General features: G+C 41.8%; 1 protein-coding gene across 1 annotated transcript in view; it reads right to left on the reverse strand.

The window, feature by feature from the left end:
• The window catches only part of LOC138751475 (cadherin-related family member 2-like), a 195,237-nt gene that overhangs the window by 90,367 nt on the left and 78,567 nt on the right, over positions 1 to 26,303 (reverse strand). The window contains 8 exon segments of the mRNA XM_069913802.1: positions 9,596 to 9,667; positions 10,813 to 11,418; positions 12,821 to 12,890; positions 16,347 to 16,586; positions 21,735 to 21,793; positions 21,926 to 22,119; positions 23,816 to 23,880; positions 23,970 to 24,134. Of these exon segments, the coding sequence (XP_069769903.1) occupies positions 9,596 to 9,667; positions 10,813 to 11,418; positions 12,821 to 12,890; positions 16,347 to 16,586; positions 21,735 to 21,793; positions 21,926 to 22,119; positions 23,816 to 23,880; positions 23,970 to 24,134 (1,471 nt within the window).

The following is a 26,303-nucleotide window of genomic DNA, read 5'->3' on the forward strand; positions in this document are numbered from 1 at the left end:
AATGCATTTAGGGCATTGTGAAGAAGCGAAATGCTTCTGTTGTCTATATATTTGATTTTGCAAAACGCACTTAGCCAGGCTTCCACCTTTCAGCTTCTTTAAATCTTTGTTGCCAGTATTCTCATTCACAGAGTATTCCGTTCACCCATCACGGTGCACAAAGGTTTACAGTAACTCCTGTATGGTAGGGCATTGTGAAGAAGCGAAATGCTTCTGTTGTCTATATATTTGATTTTGCAAAACGCACTTAGCCAGGCTTCCACCTTTCAGCTTCTTTAAATCTTTGTTGCCAGTATTCTCATTCACAGAGTATTCCGTTCACCCATCACGGTGCACAAAGGTTTACAGTAACTCCTGTATGGTAGGGCATTGTGAAGAAGCGAAATGCTTCTGTTGTCTATATATTTGATTTTGCAAAACGCACTTAGCCAGGCTTCCACCTTTCAGCTTCTTTAAATCTTTGTTGCCAGTATTCTCATTCACAGAGTATTCCGTTCACCCATCACGGTGCACAAAGGTTTACAGTAACTCCTGTATGGTAGGGCATTGTGAAGAAGCGAAATGCTTCTGTTGTCTATATATTTGATTTTGCAAAACGCACTTAGCCAGGCTTCCACCTTTCAGCTTCTTTAAATCTTTGTTGCCAGTATTCTCATTCACAGAGTATTCCGTTCACCCATCACGGTGCACAAAGGTTTACAGTAACTCCTGTATGGTAGGGCATTGTGAAGAAGCGAAATGCTTCTGTTGTCTATATATTTGATTTTGCAAAACGCACTTAGCCAGGCTTCCACCTTTCAGCTTCTTTAAATCTTTGTTGCCAGTATTCTCATTCACAGAGTATTCCGTTCACCCATCACGGTGCACAAAGGTTTACAGTAAATACTGGAAAATCTTGGTAGGTTAGGCAGCATCAGTGGAAAGAGCAACAATCAACACTTCAGCCACGCAGTCCTTTTCCAGAAATGGAACGGAAAGGGATTTGTGCCAGGTTTCAAAAGAAGAGAGGTCATGAAAGTGGTATGTAGAACTAAGGGAATGTCAGTGATAGGATGAATTAAAATGCTCAATGCCAGCAGTTACCAGAGTGTGTTGTTGATTGCAGGGTTGTGAGACGTTCCTGGCAGGTGAGATTTATATACTAAAAGCAGACCGTTTTGGGGCTCGCAACTGCAAACTCATTGCTGCACTGATTGCAGGGAAAATACACAGCCCTTAAATAAACTCACTCCATCTCAGCCTCTGAACAGTGTGGTGGAGCACAGTAGTGCAGGTGTGACCTCACTTGACTGTACAGTCTGGGCTGCCTTTGACCCTGTAACTCCTCCCCATAAGATTCCCAATAAAGGCTGATAGCCCTAGTCATCTCCCTCCATACCACTCTTGGATCTGGGCCAGCAGTATGTAGAAACATGTCTGATGTTTCAGAATATTAAAGCCTTTAATCACTCGCTTCGAGTCTGCTTGTGGTATTACTTTCCATGGACAAGGCAAACCGAGTGGAGAAGCTGGAGTCTGAACCCAGGGATCCAGAGGCCTTCATTGCTTGATATGTGGCTGCACTGCTTAAGGGTCTACATGAGGCACCACAAGATCTCCGCAGATGAAGACGAGTACAATCTGCTCTTTTCAATGGTGGGTCACTGAGCTTACCAAATAATACGGGACTACGAAAAGTATGATGGCGCGATGGCCCCACTGCGGCAGTAATATGGCACTCCCATGAACTCTATGTATTCACATTACCTGCTAGTCTGTCAATGACTTTGTGAGGGTCATGAGGGAGCTGGGACGAGCCTGTGGGTGCATAGATTTGACTGCAGCATTTATTAAGAGGAGCTCATCCGTGATGGGTTAGTGGCCAGCCCAGAAAAATGTGGAGGCCTACTCTGCGAGACACAGGGAGCATGGGTGCCGCCATCTTGGGACTCAGGGACCCTGACTGCCGCTGTTGTCGTTGAGCACACAAGGTGCAACTACTGTGGCCAGACCAAGCACCCGAGGAAGTATTGTCCAGCCCATAGCGCAACCTGCTTGAACTGCAGGAGGAAGGGGGTACTATGCCAAGGAATGCCATTTTATACCTCCCCTCCAGCAGCACAATGTGCAGACCACAGCCCGTGTCACCATCTTGGATCGAACTACTTCCAGCATCTGAGAACCGAATGGCAGAAACAGAAGGAAGACAACACTGGATGATGTCACAGCCGGTGTCTCTTCTGGATTCCACTGCATGTGATCCAATGGGGTGGCCATCTTCAGGATCTCCAGGGTAGCCATCATGGCAGCAGCCATCTCAAAACTACAGCAGTAGCGATTCCAACAGTGAGTTAGCTCTGACCTCCATTGTGCTGGAGAAGAACAGGCCACACCAACTGGCGCAATCCATGATGGACATTGAGGTAAATGGTCACACCACGGGCTGTCTATTTGACATGGGGAGCACTAAAAGTTTTTTTTACACCCAGGCATGGTCCATCGCTATTGCCTTGCAGTGTCCCCTGCAAAGGGTAAGGTAGCTCTAGTGTTCAAATCCCACTCCACGAAAATCAGCGGGTGACCCTAACCATGAGGGGTACAAAGTATAAAAACTTCAAACTGCTCGTGATGTCCCACCTCTGCGCCTAGTCATACTGGGCCTGGATTTCCAGTGCCAGCTGACGAATGTGCTGATGCAGTTTGACAGGCCCCATCCTCCCCTCATGGTCAGAAATAACAAATTCCTAGATGGTCCGCCCATCTCTCTGAACGCCGTCCAGGGCACCCAACCTGTGGTCTGGCCACCTTCTTGGTCCTTCCGCACCCCCCCCCCCCCCAACCCCGTTCCAGAACGTCATCCCTGACTGAAAACCAATCACCATAAAATGTAGGTAATACAGCCCCAGGAGGTTTAAAAAGGCTGAGGTAGGGAAAATGCTAGTGGAAGGCATTACAGAGCCCAGTAACAGCCCCTGGAGGGCACATGGTGGTGGTCAAGAGTGGGGAGAAGTTCTGGATGGTCATTGACTATAGCCTACCCCCTACCCCGCATAGCCGATATGGTAAATGAGATCGCCCAGTACTGGGTCTTCTCCACCATCAATCTCAAGTCGATGTATCAGGTCCTAATCTGCCCAGAGAACCATCCATACATGGCAGTCGAGGCCAACTGCCACCTCTACCATTTCCTGCGGGTCCCATTCGGCCTTATAAATGGGGTGTTAGTGTTTCAAAGGGAGCTGGACCGCATGGTGGATGACAATAAATTAAAAACCGCATAACTGTATTTGGATAATGTCACCATTTGCGGCCATAACCAGGAGGAACATGATGCAAATCCTTTCAACTGCTAAAATCCTGAACTTAATACACAACCAGAAAAAGTGCATCTGGCAATACTGAAGTACGTGGTGGAGCATGGCGTTATTGCCCCCAATCCCAATAGCATGTTCCCCCTTCTGGAACTCCCACTGCCCCAAAACTTCAAGGCTTTGAAAAGGTGCCTGGGGTTCTTCTTGTAGTATGCCCAATGGGCTCCAAATTATGCAGAGAATGCCCACCCCCTGGTGAAAACCACTACATTTCCCCCATTGGCAGAGGCCCAGAAAGCCTTCAAGGGTATTAATGATGAGATTGCCAAGCCGAAGATGCACACAATTGATTAATCCATCCATTTCCAAGTGGAGAACGATGTCTCCAATGTCACCCTGGCCACCATGCTGAGCCAAGCAGGCAGGCCCATGGCATTCTTTTCCCGGTCCCTCCAGGGCCTCGAGCTCAGGCACTCAGCCATCGAGAAAGAGGCACAAGCAATAGTGGAGGTTGTGTGTCACTGGAGGCACTATTTGGCATAATGGTTAACAATAAACAATTGGGGAAGATCAAAAATGACAAGATCATGAGGTGGAGAATTGAACTGTCCACCTATAATTATGAGATCTTGTACTGGCCTGGGAAGCTCAATGACCCACTTGATGCCTGTCCCAGGGAACCTGCACCAGGGCACAGGTAGATCACCTTGAAGCGCTCCACGATAGCTTCTGCCACCCCGGGGTCACCAGGCTCTACAACTTTGTGAGGGCCTGTAACCTCACCTATTCAATAGAGGAGGTCAGGGAGCTGACCCTTAACTGCTCAGTCTGCGCGGAATTCAAGCAGCACTTCTACCGGCTGGAGATGACCCAGCTGATCAAGGCCACTCGCCCCTTCGAACGTCTCAGTATGGACTTCAAGGGCACCCTTCCATTCACAAATCGGAATGTGTACTTCCTGAATATCGAGGACGAGTACTCATGCTTCCCATTCGCCATTCCCTGCCCGAATATGACCACGCCCACTATCATTAAAGCCCTTCACAACCTCTGCACTCTCTTTGGATACCCTAGTAACATTCACAGTGATCGGGGTCCTCATTCATGAGTGAAGAGTTGCACCAATATTTCCTGTCCAAGGGCATAGCCACAAGCAGAACCACCAGTTACAACCTACACGGGGACGGGCAGGTGGAAAGGGAGAATGGCACAATCTGGGAGGCAATCCTCTTGGCCCTCAAGTCAAAAGGAATGCTGTCTCCCAGTGGCAAGTGGTCCTTCTGGAGGTGCTGCATGCCACCAAATCCCTACCCTATAATTCTACGAATGCCTCCCCACATGAGAAACTGTTCTCCTTGCCTAGGAGGTGATGTCAGGAACCATGCTGCTGGTGTCCATCCGGGACCTGGCTTGATCAGCGGCAGAGGAGGTGCATCCAGAAACCCTCATCAATGACCAGCCAGTCCCATGTATCTCTAGACAAATTACCACTTCAACACACCACTACTACTCCTCCATCTTTTGCCCTCACCACCCCTACAACCATGAACTGAACCACCAACACCACCACACTCCTGGAACCTGTTAGGACAACACAGTTTAGCCCCTGGACATTCAGCCTGTCTTACAATCTGTCACTGTCCTGCAGGAGCCGATAACAACGCAAACGGTGCTGCGGTAATCACTGCGGCAGATAAAGCCGTTGGCTGAATCTGTGAACTATTAAAGACTGCATAATGGGTAATGACGGATGCTGTCCCACTTCACCCCACTGGACTCTATCTAAAAAGAAGGGGCGAATGTGGTGGAACAGGGTAGTGCGGATGTGACCTCACTGTACAGGCTGGCCCGTCTCTGACCCTGTTTCTCCTCCCCACGAGATTCCCAATAAAGGCTGATAGCCCTAGTCTCCTCCCTCCATACCAGCCTTGGATTCAGCCCAGCTTCATGTAAAAATGTGCCTGATGTTTCAGGATATTAAAGCTTTTAGTCACTCACTTCAAGTCTGCTTGAGTCATTGATCACACTACAAACAGTAAGAAAAAAATGTTGCCGTAGAGATGGGGATAGATGTGATGGATGGGAGAGGGGGAAGCATGGTGATCTCACAGACTTCTGGGTGCCCACCTTCTCTTACATGTCTATCCCAATCAAAATGGGGGTCAGTGGCTGAAGCAAGAAGCACAGAAATAAGTCTGACAACAATAACAGGAGCACTTTGATGTAGCGTCCTTATCCCTGACCAGTGAATAACGAGGCAATGTGCAAGATATTGACGTCACATTCAAATGAAAACAGAAAATGCTGACAAAAATCAATAAGTCAGGCAGTATCTGTGGAAGGCAAAACAGTTTTTCAGATCTGCAATCCTTCATCCAAACTAGGAAGTGGAAGGGACAAGCTAGGAGAGAAGGTGTGGGATGGATGTTTAGAACAAAGGGAATGCCAATGGTAGGATGAGTCAAAATGGTGTAAATGCTCTCTAATTTCTGAACCCTGTGCTAAGTACTTCTCTCAATGAAGAGCAAATGTGATAGGTTGGCCCCACAAAAGCTCCAATCTCTGCCAACAGTGAAGGGAATGTATAGTGGGCAAACTGTGGCATCATTGGTTGTCGGACTAATGTTGGAAAAATATCAGCCACACCAAGGTTAAGCATCCACAGATTCTCTGGGCCAACTGACCCAGAAATAATTGTTAACCTGACCAAATCCAGCTAAAACTCTTTTGCATGATTGGTACATAAAAGATGTTGAGGTCCTAGAACTCTATTTCTCAGTGGACAACCTAACAGGAAATATTTATAATTAAGATTGATTGCATTTTGGAAGAACATCAAAGTCTAAGTGGACCAGCTCCATCACAATAGACCATTCAAATGAGTTCAAAGAATACAAACAGCCAGTTCATGTCCCTGTGTTCATGATAACAATTCTCCAAGTGCAAAGAAACACCATCAATATTTCAGCACAAGCCAAATAATAACAAGTTTCTTTATTGGAACTGCCAGATATATGCAGGCCTGTTCAAATAAATCCCAATAATATGGCTGCATTCTTAAGGGTCCCCTATGAAATATCCACACTGCTAAATCTGTTCCCCACCATTTACAAATTTATTATATATATTCCACAAGCATTTCCCAAGATCTTAGAACATACCAGTCAGGGCACATTATTAAGCCCAAGGGGTGGTATTGGCTTCAATCAATCGTCTTTGCAGAAAGATTTAATGATTTCCTTTACTCTGTTGGCCAGGAAGGGTGTAATAGGCTGCACACAATTTTGTTTTAATTTGTGAGCCCGAATGGATGCAAAGTGTCTCTGGTGTTGAAACAGCAGGCAGATTGGGAAACTGCCTGTGGGTGATATTGCACCAAGGAATTCTGGGACCCTTACAAAGGAAACAAGGGTAGATTATCTAGTTGAAGGGATTGCAAAGAATTTATAATCCTGCCACATCCAAATGTCTATACCAGAATTTATAGAGGTACTTCCCGATTTACGACCGTAATTAGAACCGAAGGATTGGTCATATCTCAGAATGGACACAAGTTGGAATTTTGCCCACATGTGTGGAGTACCCAAGTCTTAAAGCAAACTTTTTAAATCAAATTTTTTTTCCTTGTAGATTTGACGATAACAACTTAAAGCTTCCTGAATTTGTCAATCAACCTTGGTGAATCTTCCCACATTCTAGTCTATGCCCTGACGATATTGAATTCATGCCCTTAACTCTTGTGCATGTGTTAACCGAACTCCAATATGCAAACCCACTGCGCATGCGCCAACCAAAGACTCGCTCATGTGTACAGGAATGAAGATGGCCGTGCCCAGCCTATGGATCCCGGGATGCCGACTCACAAAGTAAGTATGCACATTTTGGGTCTTACATGCCCTGAATCCCTGATTGTCAAATACAACATAATCCATATAAATTTTATATTTTTTCCTTATTTTTAAAAATTTTTTTCAGTCGTATGTGTGGATGGACGTAAGTCAGAAAGGATGTAAGTTGGGGATTACCCGTATTCCACATGTATTCTAATTACATCCTCCCATTGCTGCTTTCTCCTGTTATGTCTGCACCAAACCTTGCACTCTCTCCCCTCACCCACCCAGTTGTTCCCTGGATGCCTCTTTACTCAGTCCATGGGACCATATCCTCCATAAACTTATAACTGTGCAAAGAAATTTGTCCTGAGTTTTGATCAGTTCTGCTACTGATTTCTGACGTCAATCCCCAGCTGAGAATCATTTGGTGTTGTCTGGATTTTATCCTTTCTTCAAGCTGTCGAGGATGGATACAGGTGCAGCCCCTAGATGAAGGGAAGCCATCATTGAGGTGATAATGGCTGGATCGATAAAAAAGCTATTTAGTTGAGAAATTTTGTCTTTGGAGGGAATAGAAAAGAACTTGTGTTTTTAGTGCAACCTCCCATTATAGATTGAAGGAAATTGGTCTTAAACATTCTCCTCTTAAATTATCTCTGATTCTTCTCATGAAACAGTTCCCAGTTACCAAGGAATGTCTGATAACCATTTAGCCATTTTGTCATATTTATTAAAGACTATGTTGTAAGTGAAATCTTGTCTGAAGTATCTTTTATTGCAATCATATAGTTACAGTTGTCAACTTTCTAACATGATCATAACAGAATTCCTTCTACTAATGCTTGCTTGTCTGGACTCACCTACTCCTCACCTCTTTCTTATAGCCTTTCATAGTTTCCCTTTAAAGATAATAATATTTGTTTAAGTATAGGGGAGTTGATAAATTGAATGTAACAGAGGGGTATCTACTTGGGAGTGAGTGTAGATAGACAAACCGCAGCATTTATTTAGGCTCTTTGGCCTGAATAGCTAATCTAAAAACTATGCTTAATGGAGGCAAAGAATTTAAAATTGAAATTTTAAATTTAAACATACAGCACAGAAACAGGCCTTCCGACTCATGAGCCCATGCCGCCCAAATACACCAAATATTTTGAAGGGTGAGAAGTTGGAGAAGTGGTTAGCACCCCTTTATAGTGCTAGCGATCGGGACCAGTGTATGAATCCCACGCTGTCTATAAGGAGTTTGTATGTTCTCCCCATGTCTGCTATGTGTTTTCCCAAAGGGCTCTGGTTTCCATCCACCGTTCGAAATGTACCAGGAGTATAGGTTAATTGGGTGTAAATTGGGCAGCACGGATTCATGGGCTGAAATGGCCTGTTACTGTGTTGTACGTATGTCTAAATTTAACATCTGAATGTTCTCCCCATGTCTAACAAAGCAGACACGAAGAGAACATTCAAACTCCTTATAGACAGCACCGGATTTGAACCCAGGTCACTAGCACTGTAAGTATTGTATTAATTGCTACACTAACCATGTTGCCCTTTAGGAGGGAATTGTATTTGGAGACTCTGAATGCCTGAAGGTATTTAGTTTGTAGTTTGTTTTGTTTGCAACGACAGAAATTCTGTGATTTACAAATATTCGCAACACAGATTTTCACAATAATATCACCAACTCTTTTAGTTTATGTCTTTGATTCATGAATCTAATTTTCACGATAATATATAGCATTCTGCTCTTTGCACTTCAGCAAACACTGCACCAAAATATTCAATATGCACTTCATCCAGCCTTTCATAAATCAAGAAATGGCTGTAGTATGTTGTGGTCCAAAATATTAAACCTATATGTTCTCTGGTAGCAAGTGGAGTAGGGTTGGTTTCGTCTGTGTCAGTAGGACTGAAGTGAACCCCTTATTTCCTGCACTATATGAGCAAGACTTCACCATATGGGAGCTCCAAATTAGTTGTGTGGTGCTACCTATCCCACATCTGGTACTTGACGTGACTGAGCAATATGGCACTGCCAGTAAACTCGGCTGTGATACATTCAGTGATCAGATTTTTTGGCAAGATAGAAGATTCGATAATAATGCAGATCGCCACTTGATGCCATGCGGAATCCTAACCTTTGCCTTCTGGAAGTCAAGGCCCCAGGGTTTGTAGGCCTTTAGCTAAGTGGGATTTTATACTCTTTCTGTGCAATGATTGAACTTTAAATTATGCCTTGCTAAAACAGAATGGAAGTATAATCTCTGGTAAATCACAATTATTGCTGACACATGAATCACTCTAACTGACAGGCCTACTCCTATGCTATCAATTCTGTGTCATCCTGAATCAAAAGATAAGTACTGAAGTTAAGACTGTTGTTCCCACTGTTTTCTTTGCAAAAGCAGAGTCAAATTAATAAATTCCATCGTTTGCTAATTGTTCTTTTCATTAATGTTCATAATCATCACTCACCTTTTATATTTTTTGTTCCCGAAAATACAGGTGTGTTGTCATTTTCATCAGTGATGATAATGTTAATATGTCCTGAAAAATGCAAATGTGTAATTAATGTTAATACTGGCAAATTCTTAACAAATGCTCAAATTGTCTCACCCCCATTGGTCCCACCTGCCTGCGGTTGTCCAATATCCTAGCAAACCCATCCTATCCATGTATCTGTCCATTTGTTTCTTAAATATTGTAATAGTACTCTTCTTCTGGCAGCCCATTCCATACACTCTCTTCTCTCTGCATAATAAAGTTACTCCTCAGGTTCCTGTTAAATGATCTCCTCCCTATCTTAAACCTATGTGTTCAGTTTACTGATTCCCCTTCACTGGGCAAAAGACTGTGTGTTCACCCGATTTTGTATTCCTCTATGAGATCACCCCTCATTCTTCCATGCTCCAAGGAATAAGGCCTGCTCTACCTCTCCCCATAGCTCTGGTAACATCCTCATTAATCTTCTCTGCATCCTCGCCAGCTGGACATCTATCCTGCAGCATGGTAACCAAAACGGATCATCAATGTCTTATAGAACTGCAACATGACCTCCTAGCTTCTCTACTCAGTACTCAGACTGCTGAAGGCCAATATGCTGAAAGCCTTTTTGACCACCTTATCTACCCACAATGCCACTTTCAAGGTACTATGTGTCTGTACTTGTGGATCCCGCTGCTCTACAACATACCTGGTGGTACCGATCCACTAATTGGGTCAGTTCTTTGGCTGAGAAGCCTGGATCTGAGTTCTCAGAGTGACCATGGGCACATTCCCCTGTGGCCTCCTCATCCTCATCCCCCTCCCCATTGTGGAGGACGGGCATGTCATACGCTAGTTATCCCTCCCAAATGTATCACCTCAGATTTCTCTGTATTAATTTACATCAACCATTCCTCTCACCTGCCCAATTTATCGGGGTCCTGCTGCAAACTTAGGCAAACATCTTCACTATCTGCAATACCAGGCACTTGAGGGCCATCCACAAACTTGCAAATCATACCATGTACATTTTCATCTGAATCATTAATACAGATGGACCAACAGCAATGGGGCCCGCACTAAACCCTGTGGCACATCACTAGTCTCAGGTTTCTACTCCAGAAAAAACAACTTTCCTTCATCACAGGATATATATCACAGGAAAAGAACATCAGGAGTTTCAAGAGCCTTATTAAAACAGAGCTGACCTTCCTCACTCATGTTTGTAGAATGCACAGTGTTGTAGTCCACCACTTGTACTTTGAGCCAAACTCCTTGAACACTTTCACGGTCTACAAGGCCACTGTAGACCAAAGACCCAGACCGCTCTGTCAATCGGAACCAGTTTTTGCAAATTGAACTGTTCAGCCTTGTCCCCTTCTCATCAAGACATTCAGTTCCTCTCATAAAGAAGTGTAATTCTGCATCTGCATCTGGGTCAAAAACCTGGATTGTAAAGATGGTTGCATTGATCCTTCCATTTTCACTCACAGACACATCAGAGAGTGAACTTTCATTTAGAATGAGAGCCTCGTCATTTACGTCTGAAATATTCACTTTGATGGTTGTGTAGCTAGTCTTTGGATTGATCCCAGAATCAATGGCTACTACAGTAAGGCTATATTTCTGCAGTCCACTATCAAAGTCAAGCCTGGTCTCTGGAATAACATATAGACATGCAGACTGTGGCACCTCTCCTTTGCCAGAACCGATAATAAACTGGCCTCTTGCTCCATCTTGAATTTTGTATGTTACCAGCCTGTTTGAATCAGTTACGTCAATGTCCACTGCCCATACCTCAAAAACACACTGATCTAGAATAAAATAAAATGACATTTCAATTAAAATTGTTTGGTAAACTGTGTTCACATCATAAAACAAAATATTCAAATTCTCTATGTTTATTTTGTTTTCGGTTGAAGATTTTCATTTAGAAGCCCATGCAGTATTTAAATAAATAAGTCACACTATTTTAAGGATTACTTGAATTCTGCTGTACACAAAATACCCAGTTCTTCCACTGATACAAACTGTGATTACACTAAATCAACTCAAGCAACAAAAATTGCTAATATTGTTCACAACTTATGGTTGTAAACTTTTTCCAAAATGTGAAACCTGTTTTAAAATTACTCTTGGAATTTACAGCTTCAGTAGCACAGTGGATCAGTTATCAGAAGAGAAGCTTGTCTTACTAATGGTAACTGCAGAATTCATGGCCACAGTCAAAACAGCACCTGAGATTGGCAGGAGAATGTGATCAGTGAAGGTTGAAGAAAAGGATGAAATATCTAGTGCATCCTCTCAAGAAAAATGGGGCACTGGCCTCAAATTCCTGAGGGGATCCTGCCCTAGTGCAGAATATGGGTTTCCTTTCAAAACCTTGGCAACATAGGCTTTTGTAGGTATACAAAAGCACAAGTGAAATCCATCTGAAAGTTCAGATCATGAATCAGCACACTTTGGTAAAGAAAATGATCTGCATCTTCCATGATCTCAGCACATCTGAAGGCACTTCACAGCTAATTAAAGTGTGGAACTGCTGTGCCTAAGCAAATCAAATTTGTTGATGTGGTCTCAAAGAACCAGGAAGATGTACTTGGTGTCCTTAAATTTAAAGTTTTGATCTGTAAATTTAAATGTTTAAATTTAGACCTACTGCACGGTAACAGGACCATCCGGCCCATGAGCCCATGCTGCCCCAAATGCTGCAATTAACCTATAACATTACAAAAATGCCCCCTCTTCATTGGCCTTGAAAAAATCTGGAATATCCCAAGGCAAAGCAAGTGACTGTATAAATACAAATCTTTCTTTTCATTGTCATCAACTATTCTGTGACATATAAACCACCTCAATGGAATGTGCCAAGATTTCAATTTTGTTTTCACACTGTGGGATTCCACATTTTCTGTTTGTGTGAATAACTATCCAAAAGAAAATGTCACCTGACCAGTCTTACATATAGACAAATAAGGATGGTTCATTTCACAACACTGGAGGATTGAGGAACTCAGCACTACATTTAAATTAGTGCATTATTTGGAGATAACCTCACAAGAAAATTCATCCTCATGTATTCACTGGCAACTTTAATTTGTCGCAATTGCAGGCAACACAGAGCTGTTACAATAAATATGTTTAATGCAAATGACAAATGATGAATTTATATCACTTAGAATTTAATTATATCACTATCTCATCAACAGTTCTTACCCTGCTGGTCTTCAGGAATAGTAACAAAATATATGCTTTGGTTAAAAACTGGGCCATTGTCATTCACGTCCTATAATATAGGAATATTAACAATTGTTTATCCATTTGATTGAAATATACTTTTTAAGCATTTATTGTTAATATATTGTGTTATTCAACGATTACACATCTTCCATGAATGAAATTAAACAATATGGTAAAGTAGATTTCCAAGATGTTTTCAGAACTGAAATTGCCTGTAAACCTGCTGTTTTGTTTTATTAAATCATGTCTATAGGAGAGTCATGAATACTAGACAGCATTAGAGAAGGTGAAAACTGCCTTAAGTGGGTTTCACAGGGTTGGAAGATCATCCTGGTGGCAAATGGGATGTTGATGGTGGGATCAGTCTTAGACAATGGGCATTTACAAACTGGGGCTGCTCGTGACCCATGTAACCTACCTGTGTAATGGGACCCTAAATTCCCCAGTCGAACAGCGACAGGGCAATTTAAGTGAACCCCCGCCCCTTCGGTGACATGGTGAGTAATGTGTCACACATTCACCGTGTCGCTGGAGGCCCCGCAGGGAATCCCCTGTTTCCTGTGTTGGCCTCCAAAAAGTAAGTGGCTGGGGTGGTCATGGAACTGGGGTGGGGGGGGGGGGGGGGTGGGGTCGCTGTTGGGGCCAGGGCAAGTGCAGAGTCGGAACACTGTCGGGGCCGGGGGAGAATGCTGTTGCGGACGGAGGGGGGCAATGCTGTTTGGCCGGTAGGCGAATGCTGTCAGGCCGGCAGAGAGCAGAGTGGGCTGTCAGGGGAGCGGAGTGGATCAGCAGGGAAAAGAGTGGGCTGTCAGGGGAGCAGAGTGGGCCGGCGGGAAGCAGAGTTGGGCCAGGAGCAATGGCCGTCCTTCGTACCCATAATCCCTCACGCTGCTGGAACCGTTTTGGTGTTCCAGCGGCATGGGGGATTATGAGTAAGGAAGACGGCCGTTGTACGCAAGCGTCGATGTCATTTTCTACACATCAACCAGCAGAAGCTGCACAGCGCATGTACATGGGTAGACAATTCACCTCAGATGTGCAATACTAACAGAAATTCTACCCACCAATTGGCCTGTATACGGGTAAATAACCTGCCAAATTAGCAGCTTAAACTCATGTCACAATCCAATTTGTAAACCCCTAATGGCTTGATACAGAGTGAGATGAAATTAGAGGCTAGAGCTTTCAAAATGAATCAAATCTCTAACCGTTGAAGTTTCTAATATTGATTTGGAATTAATTCATCATCAATCAATATTAAATACATTAAATACAATAGCGAAAACCTACCGGGGACAAACATTACCTAAGTTGATGGAAGGAGAAGGAAAGAAAAGAATGGAATCAGTAGAATTTCTGGTGTATTTTTGTTGAATGACAACATTGTCTGACTGGTTTAATCCAACCTAGATTGTATACCTAAAATGGATGAGGGGGGGGTGGTGGGGGGGTGGCTTGGGAGGAGGGAGGGGGGGGGAGAAAAAGTCACTCTATATGTGTGAAAAAGAAAAAGTGTGTATCATGGCTAATGTGATTTATGGTGTGAAAAATAAAAAAATTTAAAAAAAAATCAATATTAAATGTCAAGGCACACAATTTGAACTCTTAAGATAAATTAAGACGAACCTCAAGACTGATTCTAAGTATGAGTTATTACAAAGGGAGGCCTCCGTCCTCAATCTTTCACGAACTTCGATTATGAGCAACCAAGCATCTTAGTTTCTTTTGCCGTGTAAATGCATTTATCAAAAATTACATATTTCATCATATGTAATATGATTCGATCAATTAAAAAATTCTCCACAATGTATCATTTTATTATTATTTTTCCCCAGCACACCCTTTTGAAAGCTGAAGGACTACTCACAATGTGAATTGATTCTCATCTCACTCTCCTTGCTGAAACTTTTGATCATCTGCAAGGCACGTGTCAATCTTGTGATGGAATAGTCAACATTGTTCTGGATGAAGGCATCTCTAACTCCCTTTAACCAAGCACCCCACTTGATTGGCATTCCAACTCATCAACCCATTCTAAACATTCCCTCCTTCTACTACTAGCACACTGTGTCTGCTATCTGCAAAATGCACATGAATTCCTTGCAAAGGCTCCTCTGATACTGCAATCCAAATGCTCAACCTCCGAAGTCAAAAGAGATGGCCCTCACCACTATATACAAGATCCTCTCCAGACCACACACCATTCTGACTTGGAAGTACATTGCTATTCCTTAATTGTTGTTGGGTCTAAATCTTGGAACTTCTCACCAATTGCCTTTCACCAGAAGGATTGTAACGGTTACACATAATCGTCTCAAGGCTAGTTAGAGATGTATCACAAATGCTGGTTTTGACAGCAATATTCAAATCAAAAAATGAATTGAAAAAAACGTTACACTGAATATCTCAGCCTCTAATTCCCAGCAAGCCACTGTCTGAGGAAATGTGCTGTGAATAATTTCCAAATGTGCGCTGGTGTGAATTTTTGTCTGGAACTCAAATAATCTTGAATTTGTTATTTTCAATGATTATTTTTTAAAAAAAAGCTTAAACATGAACCTTTCTTGAGACACATTTTGAGAGTTAAATATGCATTTTTTTTTCAAAATGGGGCCTTGAGAAACAACCTGAATGGGGGAAAGAAAGGGATGAGCAATAATAGACAATGGAAGAGATTGAGGGAATGTACAGATGGACAGAATGATTGTGTGTAAGAAAAGAAGGGAGGCCTGGGTTTCCCCTGATTATCTTGGGAGAGTATGCGTGGAATATCAGCAGAAAGTGTAACAATTTTCCTCCTCCTTCTCCTCAGTGGGATCGCTGCTGGTTGCTCTTCTCCATTGAAGTGAGTGGAATGTGAGAAGTTTTGCCGAACTGGCAGCCAATGAAGATAAATTTCTCCTTCACTTTTTCTACCCTCTTTTGGGAGGTCATTAAACTAAAGATTTCAAGATCCTTATGGATGTAAATCAACCTTGAAAGCCATTCATTTAATTTTGAAACTGAACACTTTTATGAGTGTTAATTGACCTGAAAGTCCCAAGACACCTGTAATGACTTAATGTTAAGACAGAACTAGATGAGAAGTGAAATATCACCATTGTGCCTCAAACTCTAGACTATTTGGGGATGCTGGCATGAAAATTCCACTCAAATGTAAATAATTATTGGAGAATAATACACTGGTTGAATTATCGGACTTAAACCTGGACTACTCTGATATAAGTTTCAGTTCAAACTCAGCTTCTAGATCATTTAAATTCAAGTAATTAAATGAAATCTGAGTTAAAGCTGGTCTTTGCAATAGTGGTCATGAAATTATTGGATTGTTGTTGAAAAACAATTTGGTCCACTAATATCCTTTGGAGGAGGAAAAGATGGTGTCCTTACCTGTTAATGCAGACTCACCAATGAGGTTAGCTTTTCATCAGATCCTCTGCTCAAGGACAATTGATGAACAGCAGTAGTTATCTCAGAGAATGATTGTGGTTAGTTATCATACCTCCACTGTGATGGTAACTTGCACTGTGGAGCTCAGAGTTGGATAACCATCATCGTTGGCTTGCACAATGAGATTAATAATTCCATTCAAAGAGGCATCCATGGATTCTCTGTCCAGTGGTTTGACTACAGATATCATCCCACTGGAACCATCAATTTTAAAATATTTTAGGAGATCTCCATTAATGATTTTGTAAGTGATTTCATTGTTTGGAGAATTCTCCTGGTCCTTGTCAAAAGCCTGGAAATGATAAAGCACACGAACATGAATTTTTTATCAGCTTAAGTGGAAGATGAAACTGTTTGGCCAATCCGTTTTGTGCCAGTAACTTTTTTTAAACTTTATTTATAATATTTAAAAAAAGAATAATACACAAACAAGAAGATAAAACCCCTTTTACTACAAAAATATGTGAGTAAAATAGATAATCTTAAATTAGTAAATTAATAACCAACCCCAACCCCCTAAAAAACCCAAACTATCCCTATTTCTACAAACTACTAAGGCCTTATACAAAGATTAAAATACCTCAATACAACATATATGAAAATTAATTAAAAGAAAATTAAAATATTGTGATTAACAGTTAATGAATTTCACTTGTGCTGCCTCATAATAATTTTCAAAATTAGGTAACTGAAGACCTCCTAATGGATATTTCCAAGTCAATTTTTGCAATGAAACTAGATAGTTTACTCTTCCACCAAAATAAACGAATGGCTGAATTTAATTCTTTAAAAAAGATTTTGATAAAAAACAAGGAATAGACTGAAAAAGATACTGTATTCATGGAAAAATATTCATCTTAATACAATTCACCTTCCTATTAAAGTTAAGGGTAAATCTTTCCATTTCTTCAAATCTGCTTTAATTTTTTTTTTGTCCCAGTAACTTGAAGTAAAAGCTGCAACTTACTTGAAGGCAAACATTGTGTCAGATGATTTAGTGGCTAAGCATTACTGTATCTGAGAGCATTTTGTGTTCCCTTTACCTGAGGGTAGGCAAGTATCCCTATATTAACACTTGAATTTTGTTGCAGCAATCCCAAATCTAAGTGTCTGCCCACAGTGGAAAAAAAAAGAACTAAACCTCTTGTATTTTGTAAAACTAACATCAGCATTTAAAAGACGCATCTGATAGAATTTGGACGAACTCAGATGAGATATGTAATTGACTGTTAATTGACTTAAACAAAGTCTGCAGATGCTGGGGTTGAGTGCAATATACAATATGATGGAGAAACTCCACAGAACGCGCAGCATCAGACCCGAACCATTGGTTGCCCTTTACTTCCTATGGATGCTGCATGACCTGCGGAGTTTCTCCAGAGCATTTGTGTATTGTGCTATTAATTTACTTTCAATCACTTTATATCACTGAGACAGGAAGTGAATGAGTAAAGTATTTCATTGTAAATTAATTATATATTCATCAATATTGTAGCATTGTGAAACTACAGAACTTCAAAAATGTCAACATGAAAAGGCCTGTGGTTATTGCATTTTTTTTGCAGACTATTATAACAAAAACAAAAAAGGGCTGTGGGTGTTATGATCCTTGGAGAATTAAAGAGATAATTGATGGATCAGGGAATTAAATGCCTTGAAGAACTGGGACAGAAGAGGAAATGAAGCCTGGGGCAGAACAGCCATGGTTATATTAGAAGGTGGAACAGGCTTAAGGGGGCGGAATGGCCTACTCCTGCTCCTCTTTCTGTTCAAATTGTAGAGACATCATATTGTATGGAGATTACAGTGTTCACTTGAATGCTTTTCTTTCCTGATACTTCCTTACAACTGGGCCATCAAAGGTTGCCGATTGAATGCAAGAGTTGGAACATCATGTTACAGCTGTACAAGATGCTGTTGAGACTGCACTCATGCCATTGTATGCCGTTCTGGTCGCCATTCTAACTGAAGTTAGAAAGGGTGCTGAAAAGATTCACAAGGATGTTCCCAGAACTGGAGCACTTGAGTTAGAGGGAGAAATTGGATTGCTGGGACTGTTTTCCTTGGAGAGAAGGAGGCAGAGGGATGTCCTTATGGAGGTTAATAAAATCATGAGGGGCATTGATAAAGTGGATGGTCACATTCATTTTTTCCAGGGTAGGAGAGTCGAAAACTTGGCCAAGTTTAAAGTGAGAGGGGAAAGATTTAATGGGGATCAGAAGGATAAGGTTTACAAACGGTGGGGGGGCTGGGGGGGGGGGTATAGGAAACAAGCTTGTCAGAGGAAATGGTAGAAGCAGAAATTATTGCAATGTTTGGACAGGTGAATGGATAGGAGAGGTTCAAATTGATATTGGCCAAACACAAACAAATGAGATGAACTCAGGGAAGCTTCTTGGTCAGTGTGAATTAATTGTACCATGTACCGTGTAATTAAATGTACTTTGGAGAGCATTCTGATTGGTTGCATTACTGCCTGGTATGGAGGTGTCAATGCACAGGACAAGAAAAAACTAGAGTTTTGTGAACTCAGCCAGCGTTATTATAGACATTAGTCTCCACTCCATGGAGGCAATCTACAAGAAGCGGTGTCTTAAGTAAACTGCCTCTATCCTCAAGGACCTCCATCACCCAGACCCACTTCACACTGCTGCCATTGGGAAAGGTAAGAGGTACAGGAGCCTGAAGATGAACATCCAGCGGTACAAGGACAGCTTCTTCCCTTTTGCCATCAGATTTCTGAATGGACAGTGAACCACAGACGCTATCTCACTTTCTCTCTTTTTTGCCTTCTTTACTTGTACTGTAATGTTGCCACAAAACTACGAATTTTGTGGCACATTCATGGCAATAAATTCTTATTCTGATTCTGAATTGGGCCAAAGGTTCTGCTTTCATGGCTAGCTGCAATGCTTAAAATCTGAAACAGAATAGAAAATGCTAGAAATACTCAACTGCTGAAGTGACATTCTTTGGAGAGGGAAACAGGGACAATGTGCAAAGCTGATGGGCCTTCATCTGCCTGCAGACTGAACCTTTTGTGGTGGAGAAATCTTGCATGGATTAGGCTCTGTTCTTTCTCTGTCCTGTCAAGGCCTTGTAAGTTTGCCACTTTCATTGAAATTCCATTGTCTGAACCTCACCATCCCCAAGGATAGTGAGCTGGGAATATGCCATGCCGAACCAATATATGGTCCAAATTATAGTGAATCATACGAAATCAAAAACCCTGCACTGATGAAGTCGATTGCTTGGAACAGTTCATCCCAAGTATAATAAATAATGTTTAATAAATACTGGTTTGAAAGAAATTAGGGCTCATTGCTTTGTCAAAAATGTTTATTAGAAATCTCATTCAAAATGGGTTAGAACCAGTGTGTAGCAATCAGCTGTCTTGGTTTTGCCAGCACAGCCCTGGGTGGTATTCCATGAAATTATGAACACAATTATCAGTGGAATGGGAATATAACCAGAGCAGAGGTTTTGCTAAATCATGCATCTTTTTGCTGAGAAATTGGAGAGTTTGCTGTGTAGAACAGCTTCTTTAATTCATTTGCACCCACCACCACCCCGCATTCACTTTGAAATTAGTCAGATATCGTTTCCAAATTGGGCACCTGAGGTGTGAGAGTCCTTTGAATGATCAGACAAGGGAGTTGCTGGTTGTAGCTGAATTGGTGATAGATTTGAGTGTCCCCCATACCTCTAAATTCACCAGCAAATGGGGAATTCCACCACAAAATCAAAAGGAGAGAGGAGAAACTTGGGTGAAGAGGAGTTGTCTGGTTTCACAACTTGATCAGGTGGAGGGCACAGCTCAAAGTGAAACAAATGCGTAAGGATTACTGTGAGTTGTTGGAAATCAACCACCATGCTGCAATTGTCACTTGTCAATAAACGAATAAACATTTTATTATTCTTCAATCCTCTGGGTAATGTGATCTTTATTAAATATTAAAATTCTTTCAGAGGATTCTGAAGTCTTCTTTGGCTTGGCTTCGCGGACGAAGATTTATGGAGGGGGTAAAAAGTCCACGTCAGCTGCAGGCTCGTTTGTGGCCGACAAGTCCGATGCGGGACAGGCAGACACGATTGCAGCGGCTGCAAGGGAAAATTGGTTGGCTGGGGCCGGGTGCTGGGCCCTTCCTCCTCTGCCCTCCGTCAGTGAGGCGGGCTCTGCGGTCTTCTTCAAAGGAGGTTGCTGCCCGCCAAACTGTGAGGCGCCAAGATGCACGGTTTGAGGCGTTATCAGCCCACTGGCGGTATCACACTCAGAGTATTCACAGTGGAAATATATTACTGTCCCTTTCATGTTCAGAGCCATGGCAGGTCTTGGACTAGGTTGTCCACACTGGTTAGTACACAAAACACTAAAGAGAGAAATCATCTTTGATGCTATTCGGCATATCGATCTTTCTTGTTCAATGTAAGAAACCGCAGGTTTAATTTGCAACTCAATGGAGCAAAGTGATTTAAAGGTGATTTAGGGAAGGGTCCAATGACATTGAAGAAAGGTACAGACTGTAAATACAACCCTTGGCAGGATTTACTATGGTGTTCTGAGAGATTTGCCTGCTCAACTCCCTAATGTTGTGTAATAAAAAACCCTTTGGCATTGAAAAAAGAATTTGATTCTCAACAGGAAAATTCAAATGCAAAACTATCCTTACAATGAAAATCTATACTAAACATTATAGTTATATGGTAGTTAAAGTACTACAGAATTCCAAGAAAGGAAAACCACATCGGTTTACATTTTTAGACAAAAAGGGCTAAAATTGGTCCCTTAATAACTTTGGTTCAGAGGTATCAAATCACAGGCAGAACAATGAACAATTGGTGAAGCGCCGAGCCTCAGTGTTGGACCGTTGACTCAGTGAAGTGCTTGAAGTCCGTTGAGATAACTGAGATATTTGAAATCAGGTGAAATCTAGAATTGCAAACATCCATTTGGTTCATCGACTGCCTTCAGAGAAATAATTCTGATATCCCAGCTGAACTGGTCTGACTACGACCCCCAGACCTTCCAGAGTAGTCAACTCCTACCCACCCTCTGAAATGTCGAGAATGCCCTTCAGGTCAAGGGACAATTCTGCAGACGTCATAAATGCTTATCTTTCCATCAGTCCAAGAGTGACTGCAATTGAAAAAGAAATCAAACTGATTCAAAATTTATTTGGAAATTCTTTGTTTTTAAACACCTACAAAGATTATATTCCAAAATCTGAGACCTCAATCAGCCACGACTTTTCTATAAGCTACTTTTCCATGCTTCTCCATATCTTGAAAACCTCAATCAAATTGGTCCTTAACTTCCAAAATTCCAATATGCAGTAATCGTACTCTCACACCTTCCGTTGGAACACAGTAACACAGAAGACAGCAGCATTACAAACACCTTCCAAGAATTAGAATGAATTTTTCAGAACTTACTCCATACCTGAACTTGGACAATATTTTTAACTTCGTTTTCCTTAATAAAACCCCTGTAACTTTTTTCTTTGGCTTGGCTTCGCGGACGAAGATTTATGGAGGGGGTAAAAGTCCACGTCAGCTGCAGGCTCGTTTGTGGCTGACAAGTCCGATGCGGGACAGGCAGACACGGTTGGTCCCGCATCGGACCCCTGTAACTGTTTCTCTGGAAAATAGGCACTTGGTCATTTGCATCAGTGATGGAGATCTCTATTTGTGCAAGAGTTGCAAGACCTCCACCATCCCTTGCTTGCAACGTGACAAAAAACTGCTGCTTTGTCTCCCTGTCCAAAAGCGTATCATTTTTTACAAAGAGCACTCCAAGTAGGGGGTCCACATCAAAGATCTGCAACCTGTTATGATCAAAGCACAACCATCAATGAATATCTGATAAGTGATTAGTAGCTAACGTTTTGATTCTGGACTAAACGTTTTTAACATGAACAATTAAACAAAGATATTAAACTATTTCCTTCTACGATTTGGATAATCATATTGTGATTTTCCCATGGAGGCAGCACAGTTAGTGTAGCAGTGGTGTGACAGGGCCAGTGACCCAGTTCGGTCTGTCTCACTTTCCATGTGGCATGTGGCACTGTCTGTGAGGAGTTTGTATGTTCTCCCTGTGTCTATGTGGGTTTGCTCCAGGTGCTTCAGTTCCCTCCCACCTTCAAAACACATGAGGGTTGTAGGTTAATCGGGTGTAATTGGGGCAGCATAGACTCATGGGCTGGAAGGGCCTGTTACTGTGCTGTATGTCTGCGTCATTAAAAATTATCCACCATTTAACCAGTATTGGTGTCAGGTAAACCAGGCTATTCTTTTCTGTTTAGTTTCTTTCTCCTTTTGTGCATTATGTTTATTGCCTTCTAATTTAAGAAAACTGCTCTACTTTCTCGGGATTTCTGAGATCCTTTATCTTGGCAACCAACGGGAGAATGTAGGCCATCAATTCCACAGGGGTTCAGCTTTTCCAGTGCTTTTTTTTTGGTCAAAGCTGTTTTAACTTTCACCCTTACTGGACCCCATGATTTCTGATAAGTTATTTGCATTCCCCTGTGAAATCAGATGCAAAGCAGTTGCTTTCCATTGTTGCTATTTCCTTAACTGGGCTTTGAGGTTTATTTTGTCTCTGCCTCCAAGGAAACCGTACTGCTTTCACGAATCTCTTGCCTTTATACACTTACTATACTTATAATCTGTTTTGTTATCTCTTATATTCTATTTTATCCATCTTATTCAATTCCCTCTTCATCCTTTACTAATTTTTAACCACTTCACAGCCTTCTACCTCATAACACTTTTGAGAAACATTATTACTTTGTTCTTTCAATTAATACAATTCTTACTGTACCTCATTATCCTTAATTCTAAAGTGGAGGTTTGGTCCTCAAGGGAACATACGTTTGATGATACTTATGAATTATTTGTTCCAATGATTGGTCATTCTTAACTAACATCATATCATTTAATTTCATTTCCTAAGGTTGATCATGAATTCACCACAAATACCTCTGTAAATCTCTCTGTTTAAACTAAAACAACATAATTTCAGCCTTAACCACATCACTCTTAAAATTTAACATGAATCATGGCAAAACTGCATTCATACAAGGTTTATCTCACTTGGATTTAAGAGAATTAACACCAACAGTAATTTGACATTGGTCCTATTGACCATCCCACCATGGATGGGGAGGGGGGGATATGTGCGTGGATGTAAGGAGCTGAAAGGGATTGAAAGTTCTGGATAGAGTGGCAATGGAGATGTTTCCAGTAGTGGGAGAGTCTTGGACCAAAGGGCACAGCCTCAGAATAAAAGGATGTCCCTTTAGAACAGAGAAGCTATGGAGGCTGAGTCATTGGGTATATTTCAAGTGGAGGTTGGTAGGTTCTTAATTAGTAAGGGTGTCAAAGGTTAGAGGATAAAGCAGGAGAATGGGTTAGAGAAAAAAATACAACAGCATGATACGAATGGCTGACCAGATTCGATGGGCCAAATGGTCCAATTCTGCTCCTCAGGCTTATAGCAAAGTTTATGAAACTTACACATTTTCTGATCCTAGAAGTTGGTAGGTTATCTCACCAAAACTTGAACTGTCAGCATCTGTAGCCTTTGAATACATAAAAAAAGATAAATAAATTTCCTGTCTGTCAAGTATTATGAATAATCATTTCATTAATTCTCACTGCAATTTCCTACCGTAATACAAGTCACATTGTAGCCATTTCTGCTATCCTCTGGTACTTCCAGGATAAAGTAGTCCTGGTTAAACACTGGCCGGTTGTCATTTTGGTCTGCTATGGCAACACAAACATTTGCAACAGAACTGAAGCTCTCTTTTGTGTCCAATTCAATAGCCGAAATCTGAAAGACAAAATTCTGTACCTTCAGACGCTGCCAGCTTAATAAACAATCACAAATCATGCAAATGAATGGTAAGTTGTTGATAAAGACCAAAACAAGGGAACAGAACAATTGTCGAGCACTTTTAGGGTAGGAAATAGCCTCAAGGTATTTTATTGATGTCAAGGCAAAGGATGTAAGGAGAACATGATCAAGGCAAGGGGAGACAAAGATGGAGTAGGTAATAGAATAAAGAACAATAAAACAATCTGCTAGAGGAGCTCAGCGGGTCAACCAGCATTGGTGGAGGTAAAGGGCTCATGTACGTTTTGGTTGAGATCCTGCATCAGGACTGAGAGCGTTAGAAGAGCGATAGCCAGCATCCTGGTGAGTGGGAGGAGTTAGGGTGGTGCTCAGTGATCCCAGAGTGGTCTCTGTACATCAATGAAACAAACGTAGACTAGAACAGTATTTGTGGAACAGCTAAGCTCTGTCCTCAATGGCCATAACCATATTGATTTCCTCATCACTCAGTTTCATTCCCTTCCCATATCTGGTTCCATCTACCCATCAGCCTTCCTTAATCTGGTTCGACATGTCACCTTCCAAACAGATTGTAGCACCAGCAGCCTCCAGTATTTCCACTTATCATCTTCTCGCCTCTGTCCCGAACTCCACTCTCCCCTCACCCCATCGATCTTGATCTGCACCTTTTATTTCTTTCTCCTTAACTGTCATCTCCTTTCAACAACCAGCCATTATCTCCCAACTCCATCTCTCCCTCTGAGAGTGGAGGTGGATCCTTATCTGCTAAAGTTAGCATCTGAAGTCTCTTGTGCCTCCAACAGATGGAAGATTATTTCAGGGTGATGTGACCAGATAACTGAAGATGCAGTCACCAGTATAAGACAACATGGAGGGAGGATATAGGGCTGAAGAAAGTTACAAAGAAAGGCATAGAGGTATTTGTATCCAAGAATGACAATTTTACTGTAGAAGCATTTGAAGATCAATGTACATGGGCAAAGCCATGACTAACAGCAGCAGACATAGAGATGAGTGAAGAGCACAGGGTTGGGGTGGGGGCATAAAAAAAACTCTGACTTCTCGCTTTGACTTATTCAAGGGAAGCCAGTGATGTGGAGATCACAATACAGCAAGAAAACCCAGGCAAAATTCTTTGAAAGTAGACATCAAGGTGGAAACAACTTTCATATAAAATTCTTTGCAAGCAATCTTTCCTATACTGTACAGTTCTGGGCAGGATGCACAGCAGAAGGGAAATATTCTCAAGTACATTACAGTTGAAATATGGACTAAATTCTGTGGATTGTCACCTTGCCGTGGTGAAGAAGCTTGTGTGGTTCTGAGATCCCAAGAGCGAGGCTGCCTGGAGCGTTGCTCCTGGTAGGGCCACCCGTGGCGGTAAGGTTGAACGTGAGGTTCCTGGCAAAGAACAATCCAACCAAGACCTCAATAGTGAAACAGGAGGACGAAGTTACTTTGAACTCAACGGCTGTGAAGCGGACAAAGGCTGCAACAAATCCATCAGCTCCAATCATCGTGGTTTTCATGCCGTTGGAACTAGTTGATTGATTTGTGAAGTATCATGTGCTTCTTGGAGGGCAACATCAAGTACACATTAAACAAATACACACACAGGCATATTTGCTCTGTGGGCCACTTTCCAAGATTGGATTCATAAGCCACATGAGAACCCATAGCAATGAAGACTATCATCCTCGACCTTGAGGGATAGCCATGATGGACTAAATTAACAAACATATCGATAACATGTCATATGGTACAAAGTTATTATTTTTAATTGATCAGAGTTTTGGCAAGTTAACAATAAATTAGAATTATATTCTAAGTTATCGAATTTACTCTTGCTTTCTTAACTAAAGAGAACTAATGAAATTATTTTTTTTATAATTGGCTTTTTGTTGGAACTTAAAAGGAATACAACTTCTCTGCAAATATTTACTTGTGCAACAAAACAGGTATCTTGCCATCTATGATTTGCTGGGCGTGGGTAAAGTATTTCATAGAACATAGACTATGACAGCACAGTACAGGCCCTTCGGCCCTCAATGTTGTATCCATTCATACCCAAAATACTAATCCATTCCTACCTCTTAACCCTCTATTTTTCTTGCAGCTATGTGTCTGTCTAAAGGGGTTGTTATA

This window comes from Narcine bancroftii, chromosome 1, assembly GCF_036971445.1.
Source record: "Narcine bancroftii isolate sNarBan1 chromosome 1, sNarBan1.hap1, whole genome shotgun sequence".
NCBI classification, from domain to species: Eukaryota; Metazoa; Chordata; class Chondrichthyes; order Torpediniformes; family Narcinidae; genus Narcine; species Narcine bancroftii.